Source organism: Delphinapterus leucas, chromosome 1 (assembly GCF_059928025.1).
Source record: "Delphinapterus leucas isolate spDelLeu-1000000601 "Yukka" chromosome 1, BTC_Dleu_Yukka2, whole genome shotgun sequence".
NCBI classification, from domain to species: Eukaryota; Metazoa; Chordata; class Mammalia; order Artiodactyla; family Monodontidae; genus Delphinapterus; species Delphinapterus leucas.
The window spans coordinates 176,454,769-176,467,770 of record NC_143129.1 but is presented as its reverse complement, the minus strand read 5'-3'; the positions used below and the strand labels follow the sequence as shown (position 1 = coordinate 176,467,770).

At 53.1% G+C, this 13,002-nt stretch overlaps 1 protein-coding gene across 2 annotated transcripts in view; it reads left to right on the top strand.

Moving 5' to 3' along the window:
* PAX7 (paired box 7) overlaps positions 1-13,002 on the top strand; it is a 99,536-nt gene that overhangs the window by 55,763 nt on the left and 30,771 nt on the right. For both annotated transcript variants that reach the window (XM_022552007.3, XM_022552006.3), the window contains exons 6-7: positions 5,368-5,533; positions 6,712-6,914. In XM_022552007.3, coding sequence (XP_022407715.1) covers positions 5,368-5,533; positions 6,712-6,914 — 369 coding nt within the window. The remainder of the gene's footprint in view (positions 1-5,367; positions 5,534-6,711; positions 6,915-13,002) is intronic.

Genomic DNA, 13,002 nt, shown 5'->3' with positions numbered 1-13,002 from the left:
TATTTGTCCCAGAGAAGAGAAGGCTTGGAGGACACGGCTGCTCTGAGAGGCCCCTCGGAGTGGTGGGGAGACCAGGGCCGATAGGACAATGTCCTAAATCCCATATAAAGGTCTGCAGGGACAAAAACACAAGATTGGGAGCCACAGGCCGGGTTCCCATCGGTTTCTGCCTCTGATCAGCTGTGTCACCTTCAACAGGTCAGCTTCCTTTCCTGAGACTTAGCCTCCCATCTATAAATAAAGGGATCAAGCTAAATGAGCACTAAGGCTCCTTAAAGTTCTAGGATCCTAACTTATTGACTATCAGAGCTGTCTTGTGAAGTGATGAGATCCCTGTAACCGGAAGTGTTCAAGGAAAAGTGCAATGTCCAGTGGATCGGAGACCCTGGTGAGAGGGTTCCTGCTGTGGACAAGGGAGCAGGGACCTTGAAACCCTCTGAGCACTGCTTTGATTTTAGGGCTGTATACTTTTAAGGTCTTGGCGTTTGATTCTAAGAGTCTATGATTCGGGGATTTTGCAGTCCTATGCCATCACATTTCAATGGTGCCGGGAGACGGGATAGTGGAGCGGTTCGGAGTGGTCTCGGAGCCAGACGCCCATGTGTGAATTCCAGCTCCATCACTTACTCCCCTGGTCCTCAGTTCCCTCATCTGCAAAATGGAGATGACAAAAATAGGGTCCACTTTGTTCTGAGGATTAAATGATTGCACGTAAACACACAGACACAGAGTCAGGAAGTGCTTGGCACACAGAAGTGCCCTGAGTAGGGACCATTATTACTAAACTCCACCTATTCTTAGTGGTTCCAATTCTGGCCACCCTTGAAACGCCAGGTTCATTCATCTGGCAGTCATATTGGGTACCTACTATGTGCCAGACACTGTTCTAAGCGCAGGGGATTCAGCAGACAAGAAATCCCTGCTGTCATGGGGCTGATGTCCAAGTAAGCAAGGAAGCAGGTAAATATATGTCAGGCGGGGTTCTATCAGTCAAGTGTGTCACCCCCTCTGCCTCCCTTCCAGCCCTGCTCCCCAGCAGAGGGTCGGGAGCCTCCTTGTGAAGCCCGCAGGGCATTATATGGTGTTATATGGTACCCCCGATGGCTGGTGGAGACGCCCCATCTCAGCCCACAGAAAGCCCAACCACCATGAAGGGTAGGGAGGGGGCGTGAGGCAGGAGGACGCATGCCTAGGGACCAATGACTCCTTTCCCTGGAAGAATCTTCATTTCTAAACAACTGGGGTCCCGAAGCCAACCTTTGCATACATCTTCCTTGCAGGTAAACAAATCTGTTTCGTCCTGAGCTCCAAGATCCCTGAGCCTGTGTGTTTCTTCTAGGAACAGAGGCTGCAGGTCTGATAGGTCCCGAGGCCACCCCAGGTGTCTCCCACAACTGCCTATGAAAACATCTCACCCTTCAGATGACCAGCACCAAGAGACCAAGGCTGTGTGCACCTCTTTACATATGGCCCCAAATCAGAACCCTGCTATTTGCCTGGGGGTGGGCTTGGGCACATTCTGAACAGAATTGCATTTTGGAGGCACTAGAGGGACTGGCTAAGTAATAACTTATGCCAAACCTTTTCATTACAGTAGATGACATTTATGAGGCATTTCTATGCGCCAGGCGCGATGCTCGGCACCCTACATGCATAATCTTCATCATTCCCACTGTAATCCTAGGAGGCAGGGACGATTAGTCTCTCCATTTCGTAGGTGAGAAACCTGAGATTTCACTAAGAGAAGCAACTTCCTAAAGACACACGTAGTAAGTGACTGTCCTGGGACCCGAGCCCAGGTCTGTCCGTCGTGTTCTTTTCCTCGGTGCTACACTGAAAGAAGGGCCAGGTGAAACGTTCAACTCTGTAAACTGATGCTTCCTACAGTGTCCTGCTACCAGGGCTAGGTGTTGAGGGAAGGACCAAAAGTAAGTAATAAAATCCAGCCTCTACTTTTAAAGAACTCAACCCTGAGCAGGGATTCTGGGTGGGACACTGGGGCCACCACTGTCCCTCCTGGAGCCTCCATTTCCCCATACGTAAATAGGAAGCTTGAAGTACATACTGGCTAAGAGCCTTTCCAGCTCAGCCATCGGAGGCTTTCCAGCAGAATAAGAGTTGTAGATGCTGTTCTAAGTAAACACTTTGCCTGTGTTAACTCCTTTGAGGTCCAGAACCACCAAGAAGGTAGGTGGTTATTAGCAACAAAGAAAGTGAGGCCCAGAGGAGTAACGGAGTTTGCCCATCTTAGCTAGGAGTCAGAGGCAGGATTCAAAGCCAGGCAGTTGGGCTCCAGAGTCCCTGCTCTTAACCATCATGGCACATTTTGTGAGGACGAAGGCGCCTGCTGTGGTGGGGGCAGCCCTGGGGAGACAGGACAGTGAGGAAGAAGCGAGGAGAGGAAAAAAAAGCAAAAGACGTGCCCTCTCCTCCAGGAAGTCCTCCTGGATGCTGAGAGGAGTTGGAAACCCCTCCTCAGACCTCCTTATAGCACCTTGCATGCCACCTCATCTGAGCTGACTGCACCAGAGAGCAGCTGTCGTGTGCCCAGGCCAAGGGCAGCTTGAGGGCAGGGACTGTGTCCTGCTCACCTTCTATACTTACTGTCCTGCTTGACACAGAGTAGAGTCCCAGGAACAGTTTGAGATGGGAAGGAGGGCGGGAAGGAGGAGGGAAAGGAAGGGAAAGGGCGAGAACGCTTCCAACTTGGTTGAGTCCTCGTTGAGGAACAGATGACCCATGCCGAAGAAACAGCTGCATGCAGCAAACCTAGAGCACGGTGTCCCAAACTAAAGTCTTTCTCTGACCATCTTCAGGATTTTGGCCACATTTGCATATTATCTGTATTGTCATCTACTTTTTAAAATAAAATTAGTGGGGTTTTTTTTTGCGGTCTGCGGGCCTCTCACTCTTGTGGCCTCTCCCTTTGCGGAGCACAGGCTCCGGACGCGCAGGCTCAGCGGCCATGGCTCACGGGCCCAGCCGCTCCACGGCATGTGGGATCTTCCCGGACCGGGGCACGAACCCGTGTCCCCTGCATCGGCAGGTGGACTCTCAACCACTGTGCCACCAGGGAAGCCCCAAATCAGTGTATTTTAAAATAAACATGCATGTCACTCTCATAAAAAGGAAGGCAACTGGAAACACTCACACAAAGGAAAACAAGACAGCATGGGAAAGTCCTGCCGGAATACATCACCTGCCAGGGCGTCCTCCCTGTGCTTTAAACAGGGAGACTGGCAAGTGTTAGGAAGGCCCGAAGGATGCTGAGTGCCAAGCTGAGACTGTCTCTTCCACACACCCCAGGCCCAGAAGAGATGGGAGTGGTTCAGGGTTATTTATCATCTGTGTCGCTTGCCTTTGGAGATGTCTCTCCACCTCGGAGTGTAGGAGCCCCACCCTTTGGGAAATGCTAATTTAAAACAAAGCCGTTCCCCACACCCTCCGTCTGAAGCAGGGAGCAGGTAACACTGCCTCAGTCGGACTGGCAGGCATCCATCCCGCCCAGGACGCCCGTGGGGAAGCCCTCGCTGCCTTGGGGAGGTGGGGAAAAGCCAGGACCTTCATTTTATTTGGGAGCCAGTTTTTGATCTTGATTTCGCTGCCACATCTCCTTTTTCTGTGAATCCTTAACGGGTAAGAGCCAGCTGCCCTGTTCATCCAGCTTGGTAAGCTGAACACCGTTTCTCCCCTCGGAGAAAGGACAGCCGATACCAGGGGCCATAAACACCCCTCCGTCCCTGCTGAGACCGCCCTCAGGTCAGCAGACATCGTCCAGAGGTTTGGGTGTCTTAAGTGATCCATGCCAGGGGATCCGTGTCTTCACCCACCAGCGGGGGGACTCCCCACTGAGCCTTGTGGCCAAACACCAGCAAAGGCACACCAGAGCCATCTCTGCCTTCCACTGTTCATTGTTTGTTCGTTCATTCATTCATTCATTCAACAAGTATTCCTGTAGAGCTGTGAGCCATGGGCCAGGAATTCTTGGCTTCTGCCTGTGAGGCTTCGGGCCTGAAGGGGAAACAAAGAAACAGATAAAGACAATAATTGTTTGTATGAGGCAGCTCACAGCTGGAGGCCTCCTGATAGAAGGGGATGGGGACCTGCCTGGACTTACTTTTGAGGCAGGGATTCCTCATTGGAGCAGGGGGGAGGCATTTCTGCTGAGCCCCACAGGCCAAGGAGCCAGCCCTGGAAGAGTGTTTAGGTTGGAAGGAACATCGTGTGCAAAGTCCAGAGGTGGAGAAGCATTCTCTCACAGCAGCCCCGTTTTGCATACTCATTCTTGTATTAATATTTCTCTGGCTTGTCCCAGGGAATTTGCTGCAAATCCAGACACGAAGGTTCTAGGAAGTCAGACTGATTGAAGTTTGAACCTCACATCTATTACAGACTAGCGGTGTGGCCTTGGGCAAGTGATTTGACCTCTTTGAGCCTCAGTTTCCCCTTCTGTAAATGGGACTAGAAGGGCAGGCCTCATGGGTCTATGTATGGACAGACGTACGAAGAGCTAGCACAGGTTTTGGAGGAAAGGGAGACCCAAAGATGTTAGATTGGGCTTCCCTGGTGGCGCAGTGGTTGAGAGTCCGCCTGCCGATGCAGGGGACGGGTTCGTGCCCCAGTCCGGGAAGATCCCACATGCCGCAGAGCGGCTGGGCCCGCGAGCCATGGCCCCTGAGCCTGCGCGTCCGGAACCTGTGCTCCGCAACGGGAGAGGCCACAACAGTGAGAGGCCCGCGGACCGCAAAAAAAAAAAAAAAAAAGATGTTAGGTTATCTTCCCACTGGTGCTTAATCAATCCCTGTGTCTGTGGAAGGTGGGCTTTCCTAATCAAGGCGGCCCATGCAGCGAAAGCCAAGCAGGGCCTCAGGCTCCGGACAAAGAACTAGCTTTCACATCTGAGTGTGGCAGGTGGGTCTCAATTCAGGTGGGTTCTGGATATGCGGCCTCCTCCTTGGGGGCTTCCTGGAGGAGGTGAGGAGTGAGCATGTGCATGAACAAGGGTGGTCACACATCTTTGAGGGCGGGAGCAGCTGCAGGGAAAGAGCACTGGACTGAGAGTCACTCAGACCCGGCTGTGCCTCTCCGACCCACCCTGTCACGTGGACAAGTCCCCCACTCTCTCTGGGTCTCAGTTTGCTCATCTGTAAAATGGGGATCGTGATAATGACCTCCTCATTGGGCGGTCGGGAGGACAGAATGGGATTGTACCTATGAAATCACTCTGCAAACTGTTCCGAGTTGCAGGGAGGTGAGGATCTCCTCCCACGGAAGAGGATGCTGGCTGGATGGAGGGTATAGCCGTGCCTCAGCTCCCTGCCAGGAGCCAAGCTGAGGGCTCTCCATGCTCCGCTCTCCATCCCCCAGGTCTGGTTCAGTAACCGCCGTGCCCGCTGGCGTAAACAGGCAGGAGCCAACCAGCTGGCAGCATTCAACCACCTTCTGCCAGGCGGCTTCCCGCCCACCGGCATGCCCACGCTGCCCCCCTACCAGCTGCCAGACTCCACCTACCCCACCACCACCATCTCCCAAGGTGAGTGCTCAGCCCCATCCTGGCATCTCAGCCACACCTTTTCATTCCCCTCCACCCCCACCCACTCCTTCCTTCCTTAACAAAGAAAGAATAAGAGGGTGTTTGGTTTCTCTTTAATGGCTGTCTGGCTGCTTTCATGGGGACAGACTATTAAGACAAAAGAGATGGGGTCCTGCCCTTGAACTACTAGGCTGTGCATCCAGGTGGAGATAAACAAGGTCGCCTCCATGCACCTGTTCAGAACAGAGCTTCTCAAACTGTAAAGTCACATGCATCTCCTGGGTCTTATTAAAATGCAGAAGAGATGATGGTGGGCAGAGAAGAGTAACTCCCCTCCCTCCCTGGCTCCTGGCCCCCAGTCTGCCCTCCCCTTCCCACCCTCCGCCCCCAGCGCACATTAAGAATCCTGCTACTTGACTTCTGCCTCATGGAGCCCCGTGGCCTCCTCGTAAAGGACTGGCAGGCTAGAGTTCTAGAAGCTGAGGAGAGGCCTCCCTGTGATTTTTGATGAGAAGTTGAACTGTGGCCAATGGTGATGGTCCCAACTGCCGGAAGGCTACGTGGAGGGGCTGGGACAGAGAGGAAGAGCAGCCCAGCAGCTAGGAACAGAACGGCAGATCAAACTCTGACCCCCCACTCACTAGCCTTGTCACCTTGCACAAGGGCCCTGAGCCCACTGAGCCTTGGTTTCTTCATCTGTAAAATGGGAATCACTATTGCGTCATACCCTTAGACACTATTTGTAAAAGCACCTGGTGAGTGGTCGGCACTCATAAAGTGCTATCGGGACAGGCCTGGGCAGATTGACACAGTCCTCAAGGAGATCTGACTTTCAGTCCAGATAATGTTTATTTTTTTTTTTTCAGATAATGTTTATTGAGCACCTACTATGTGCCAACCACTGAGAACAAGGCCAGCACATAGTAGGTGCCTAGAGGTTGTCTGGAATGTTGATTGGCGGTCAGTCAAGACTTGCCAGTCCGTAGTGTCCTGCCCAGAAGCCAGTTGTCCCATCCCAAGTAGCAAGAGAAGGTGGTCCCCTCCCCGCTCCATCCGACGGACAGAGGCTGGGAGAAGGAGGTGGCTCAGGTCTTCCCTTCCAAACAGGAAGTACTTGCCCTCCCTCGCCCTCTGGGGTGAGGCCACTTGCTCATGCCCTCTCCTGGGTCTCTCCACAGATGGGGGCAGCACCGTGCACCGGCCCCAGCCCCTCCCACCGTCCACCATGCACCAGGGGGGCCTGGCTGCGGCCGCTGCAGCCGCGGACACCAGCTCTGCTTACGGAGCTCGCCACAGCTTCACCAGCTACTCCGAGAGCTTCATGAACCCGGCAGCGCCCTCCAACCACATGAACCCTGTCAGCAATGGCCTGTCTCCTCAGGTAGGTGTCCCCGCCCCCCGCCCAAGGTCCCATCACCAGATGATCGCCAGTCCAGCCAGCGAGGGCTCTGGGGGACACAGGCTGACTCTCCCTTGGGGAAGAATGGCTGTTGGACACCTTGAGAGAGTTTAAGTGGGAGGCGGGGATGTGCCTTCCACCTTCACTTGTCACCATTCTGTGACCCTTCACCTTGGGTTTATCTTCTTCAAGCCACAGACCTGGGTGACCCAGCGGGCAGATGCAGAGAAAAGGTTTCCATCACAGGCTTCCATATTTCTCACCACCCAGAGCTTATTAAACTGGCCCATCACCCCCCTCATGGCTGTTCAGTCCATAAAAGTCAGGCATTTTCAGCGCGTTGATGGAAGCCTTGCACCATCTCCTATGGGATGCTGACTGGTTGGGGCTTTGTTCTAGAATCGGGAGTCTTTCCTGGATTCCATCCTGGGCTCCATCTCCCACCTTGGTCACTAGGAGTGACCAGTGAGTGAAAGGAAGGACCAAGTACTCCTGGTGGAGAGAACTGTGGCAATGGGTGGGGAGGGGAGGGATGGTTCTAGCCCGGGAATTCTACTCTCATTGGGTCTTGGAACTCTGTTTACTCACATGTGGTTGGTTGCTGGTTAAGTCACTCATTGCCTGATGGTGCTATTAGAAGTGGCGGGACCATCTTTAGATGAAGCCAGAAAGACAAGGCTGAGGCTGATGTGGTTATTGGTGGGTTTGGGGAACAGGACTCAGTGATGCTCGAAATCCTAGTAAATTGGAAGAACCGCTGAGCTCATTTTTGTCGCTATAACAGGCTCTCAAATATCTGTGGGGGAAAGAATTGAATCCAAGTCTCATTTTACCTTGCCTCCCATTTTCTGAGACACCTCTGTCATGTCTGTGGTGAGAACACATGGGGTGCAAACTTATCTGAACAGCTGTAACGTGGTAGAAAAGGTGAGGCTTGGAGGGGGTTTAAATCCCAGCTCCACTGCTCAGGGTGTTAGGCTAGTAAGCATCTTCGAGCCTTCCTTTATCCCCCATTAAACAAAAGAGTAATTAAACAGAGAGCTGCTAACCTCCTAGGAGGGGTGTTCCCTGCATTCAATGTGCTAACAGGTCAAAGCACTTAGCACAGAGCCTGGCACAGAATAGGGGCCAAATAAACATTAGCTCTCTCACCCCCGCCCCGCACCCACCCCCACCACCCCCGCCATTGCCAGGACAGTATAGTTAGTATGAGAAATGTGTTACCTAAAGACAAAGACCAAAGAGAAGGTCAGCAACATGCCCCCAGGCCACTTCCACCCAGCTACCTGTTTTTGTAAGTAAAGTTTTATTGGAACACAGCCATGTCCGTTCATTACGTATTTATTTATGGCTGCCTTTGTGCTACAACAGCAGAGTTGAATAGTTTCAAAAGAGGTCACGTAGCCTGTAAAGCCTAAAACATTACTGGCCCTTATAGAAAAAACTGGCTACCGTTGGTCTAAATATTCCCCCAAATGTTCAATTTCTGCATGTTTGGGGGTCATTCCTATTTGCCTCAATTAATGTGTGTCGTTGAGGACTAATTGTATTTCAGTTCCATCATTTGCTTATGGGTAAGATCCCTTTCCCTCTCTACAGCCCAGTTTTCTCATCCGTGAAATGGGGTGATGTTAGCCCCTACCTCATAGGGTTGCTGAGGATTGAATGAGATGACCTAGGTAAAGCACTTAGGCCAGGTCCAGTGCAGAGCTGAATGCCCGGTGAACCCAAGCAGCTGAAGGGAGAGCTCCCAGGGGTGAAGCAGCAGGTCCTCATGGGCCCCACATTGGGAGGGTGATGCAGCCTGTAGACCAGAATGTTTTTCCAGTAGAACCTAATTGGCCTCTTTGGGGTTCAAGGCCACCAGCTCCATCTCATTAGTGCCGAGGACTAACTGGCCAAGCTAACCTTCCAGAGCCAGGTTTAGACATGACAGGATCCAGAGCTGGCTGGGTAAGGATGGCTGCAGAGACCCACAGTGTCCACACTCGAGAATGTGGTCCAGGCCTGGCCTTATGGTACAAAACATATTGGAGAAAATCTGAAGAGGGGTGTTGAGATCAAGTGGGCCCTCCAGCTCACTTTACAGGTGGAGGGCTAGGACACGTCGGCTGGGCCAGGCCTGAGAGTCTGGGGCATCTGGCTCCCTGACCACGGCTCTTCCATGTACACCCATCTCCATGTGGGCTGAGGTTTATCCCCAGAGCAGCACTTCTGTCACAAGACAGAGGAAAAACTAGCAAATTAAGGGGCCCCTGGCTTCTGGAGCATATGGTTCAGCAATGGTATTAAAGAGAAGATGTTCCACGCACTGTCTGAGCCCAGAATTGAACCTCAGGGAGGGAAGCAGAAGAAGGGAGAGAGCCTGACCCACTAAGGTGAGCAGCCAGACCAAACCCGACCTTTTGCCCACTTGAGCTGGACCCTCACCCCTCCTCTGAGAGACCCTCAAGGCTTCCGCCCCATTCCTCAGGGCAGAGGGGCTGTGCGGGGCGTGACGGATTGCGTGAACTTCAGAGACCCATCGGGAGGTTCCCACCAAAGGTGTGAAGACAGATGGAGGATCTGACAGGGGCCGAGGGGACCAGGAGGTGAACAGCTGCTAGAGGGCAGGGAGAGGGCTGCGTGCGGGGCAGCAAGATGGACGTGAGGGCAGGGTCAGGCTGTGTGTGCTTCTGTGTGTGTGAACCTCCGCGTTAGGCTACAAACACTTCCTGAAGGAAGGGGGCAGCGAGGGGGTGTTTAGGGTCTTATACAGAAGTCCCTGGCATTTCCCTGTACTCCCTCCCCCATCTGACAGGCCAGTTACACATGGTCAGCAATCTCTGTGGTCTTGGGGGTCGTGCGGGTTCTCCACCAAGAGAGGTTCATTACCATGTCTGTCTTCCCAGCAGGAGGGGTTTCTCCATAGCTCACCTGGGCAACAGGGGGAGGATGGGCCCCACTTGGGCTGCGGGGCCGGCATACCCTCCCTCATCCAGGATCGCAGGTCCACGGTCGCCCAGATAGCCTCGGCCCTTGTTCTTAGAGAAGCCCAAGGGCATGCAGTCGGGGACCCAGCTGGGGCTCTGCTGAGCACCTGCTTGTCTCACCGACCGGCTTGCCGCTGCCTGGAGAGGACCTGCCTCCTCCCCGCTTGTTGACCCGGGTCCTGGCCTCAGACCCAGCCTGGGAAGTGGGTGCTTCCAAGCCTCAGAGCCTCGACGGAGAGTCTGCCCAGCAGAATCTCACAGAAAAGCCATTTACTCATCTAAGCTCTGGGCCTGTCCTCTGGCTCTAATATAACACACAGTTATGGAGTGCCGGCTATGGGCCAAGCTCTGTTCTCGGCACTTGGGATAAATCAGTGAACACAGGGATGAAGGTCCCTGCTCTAGTGGAGCTGGCAGTGTAACAGGACAGACAGACAATAAACATAATAAAACAGCAAGGCATGCAACATGTTTAATAACGACGTGGATGAGGACAGCTAACCTCTCTGAGCCTCTGTGATGTTCTGACCCTCTTCTCAGTGCTTCCTATATACTAATCTACCTGAGCGTCAAACCCTGGCTTCACCCTTCGTTTCCAGAACCTGAGATTTTACCCACTCACGCTGCCCTCCTGCCTCTCAGAAACGCCCACATATGCTCTCTTTTTGAGAGACTGGCTGGCGGCGAGGAGAAATCATCTCGGAAGCCAGTCCCTCCTTCTCAGTGGAAGGGAAAGCTCCTTCAGCCCATGTCATGGATGAGAGCACTGAGGCCTAACTCAGGTTAGGGGCCAACAGGCAGAGCTGAGTCGTATGAGAGGCTCAGATGACCTTGAGGCTTGGTTCCCTCGGGGCCTAGGCCCTCACCCACCCCCAGAACCCAGCCTGGTAGGATTAGGGACTCAGCAGGTGGACGGCCCTGGCTTTGCTTGGAAACAACTCTTAGAAACCAGCTCAGGACAGCTTAGGACAAAAGGACCCTTTTGTGACATCACTTCGAGTGATCTGATTCCTGCAGGTGGATCAGTTCACACCAGCCCACGTGTAGGAATCACGAGCAGGGCACAATTTTAAGGGCAGTGGGCAGAGATAGAAAGGGGACACTCAGGTCCTTAGAGATTCCCCGGTCTGATGGGGGAGACACAGCCCCCAACCTGAGGAGCTCTCAGTCTGAGAGGAGGGACACGACTCTGCCCTCAGGAAACCCCTTGTCCTTAGACGCCCCAGTCTGATGGTGGAAGCACAGCCCTGTCTTGGAGAGTTCCCGATGTAATGGGGGAGACAGGCCACGGGGGCCATTCATAGCCGCAACACTGACCAGTCAGAGCTCCCAAGCAAAGCATCAGGATCAAGGTTCTGCTGTTTCCAGGGTCATGTGAGCTGAAGGCCACAGGCAGGCTGCCCTGTGCTGGGGTCTTCTCCGGGGCCTGTGCAGATGTGTTACCAGGGGCAGCCCGAAGCTGGAGCTGCCTTGTCCCCCAGGCTTTCTTAGATGCAGACTATCAGAGTTGGCAGTGGAAACTGAGGCCCAGAGAGGGGGAGAAAATGGCCCAGATCACACTGTCAGGTTAGCAGCTGAGCTGGGACCCGCACCCAGGGCTCCAGTCACCTCACCCACAGCTCCCGCCGCTGCTTCATGGGAAGGGGGCGTTTCTCTCCTGCCACCACCCCTCCTCTTGCCTCTTCATGACGTCCCTTGTGCATCGTCCCCTTTGTTCCTCTCTGGAGCTTAACGTGGAGGAACCTGTAAAGGGATTTACATATTTACAATTTCCCCCATGTGGAATTAATGAAAGATATTCTCTAAGCGTGAAGTTAATCACACGGCCGTGATCACAGTACGCCAAGCCTCGTTGTCCTTTCCCTCCTATAATAGTTACAGTGACGGCTTACGTAGAATGAACGCTTACCGTGGGCCAGCCGTGAATGGGCTAAATGTCATACCAGCTTTCACTCAGCCAGTCTTGGCGGCTACCTTGTGACCTTGGTTTACAGATGAGGAAATGGATTTGTCCAGGGTCATCCATCCATCCGCCCATCTAACAAATATTAATTAAGCCCTACCACATGCCAGGCCCCGTGGTAGGTTCTGGAAAGTGGCAAAGCTAGGATTCAGATGGTCTGGCTCCAGAGCCCACTATGCTGTTCTCTTTTATCTGCCCCGTAAGATTGGTCCTGTGGTCCATATGGGGAAACTGAGGTCTGAGGCCACAGTGGCAGTTAACGGCATGGTCAGGTTCATGGTCTGCACCTTCAAGCTTCCCCGTCCTCCCTAGACCAGTAGGAATAAAGCTCAGGGCTTTTCAATTCTTTATGAACGGGGTCTCCAGAATGCCTCTCCATGGTAGAGTCCCACCACTGCCCTCCTGGCATCCTTTGAGGCCTCCAGGGGAGCCAATCCAGCAAGGAAAGACACCCCATCAGCTGATCGCCTATGGGATGCCACATCCCCTGTCAGCACTTTGCTTCTGTGAAGTTACTCTGGCCCCACAGAACTTGGGAAGAGAGACTCAGAGAGCTTAAGTAACTTGCTGAAGGCCACAGAGCAGGTGAGTGGTGGCGATGCAATTCTAAGGCAGACGTGCCTGACCCACGCACCTCACCTTCTCATCACCCTCAGCGGGATAAGATGGAGAAACCTCTCACGCTGCGGAACTGAGCCAGGGCCCTTCGCGCGGTGGCCACTGGAAACTCCCTTTGCCTTTTTCTCCCCTCACTTCCTCTGTGTGTTTTTTTTCCCTTTATTGGCGACACTGCGTTTATAATAAGCATTTAAAATGAGTCTTGCTGGACCAGGGACAGGGAAGGAGGAGGGCGTAAGAGATTTGTCGGCAAGAAGACGGGGAGGGGGATCGTGGGGTGTTAAATAGCCCAGAATTTTTAAAAAACTGATGCAAATCACTGGTAGGAGAGGAAATTATGTGCAATTACGTCCTGATATTGGAAGGTTTTGCCTAGCCCAGGCAACAAGATCTCATTAACAAGCAGAAAATAAGATTGAAATGGTGTGTAAAAGAGCTGAAAAATGAATTTGAATGCTGCGTTTGTCCACAATTACCCCCTCCTTCACACATATTTTATTGCAATTTTTTTATTATT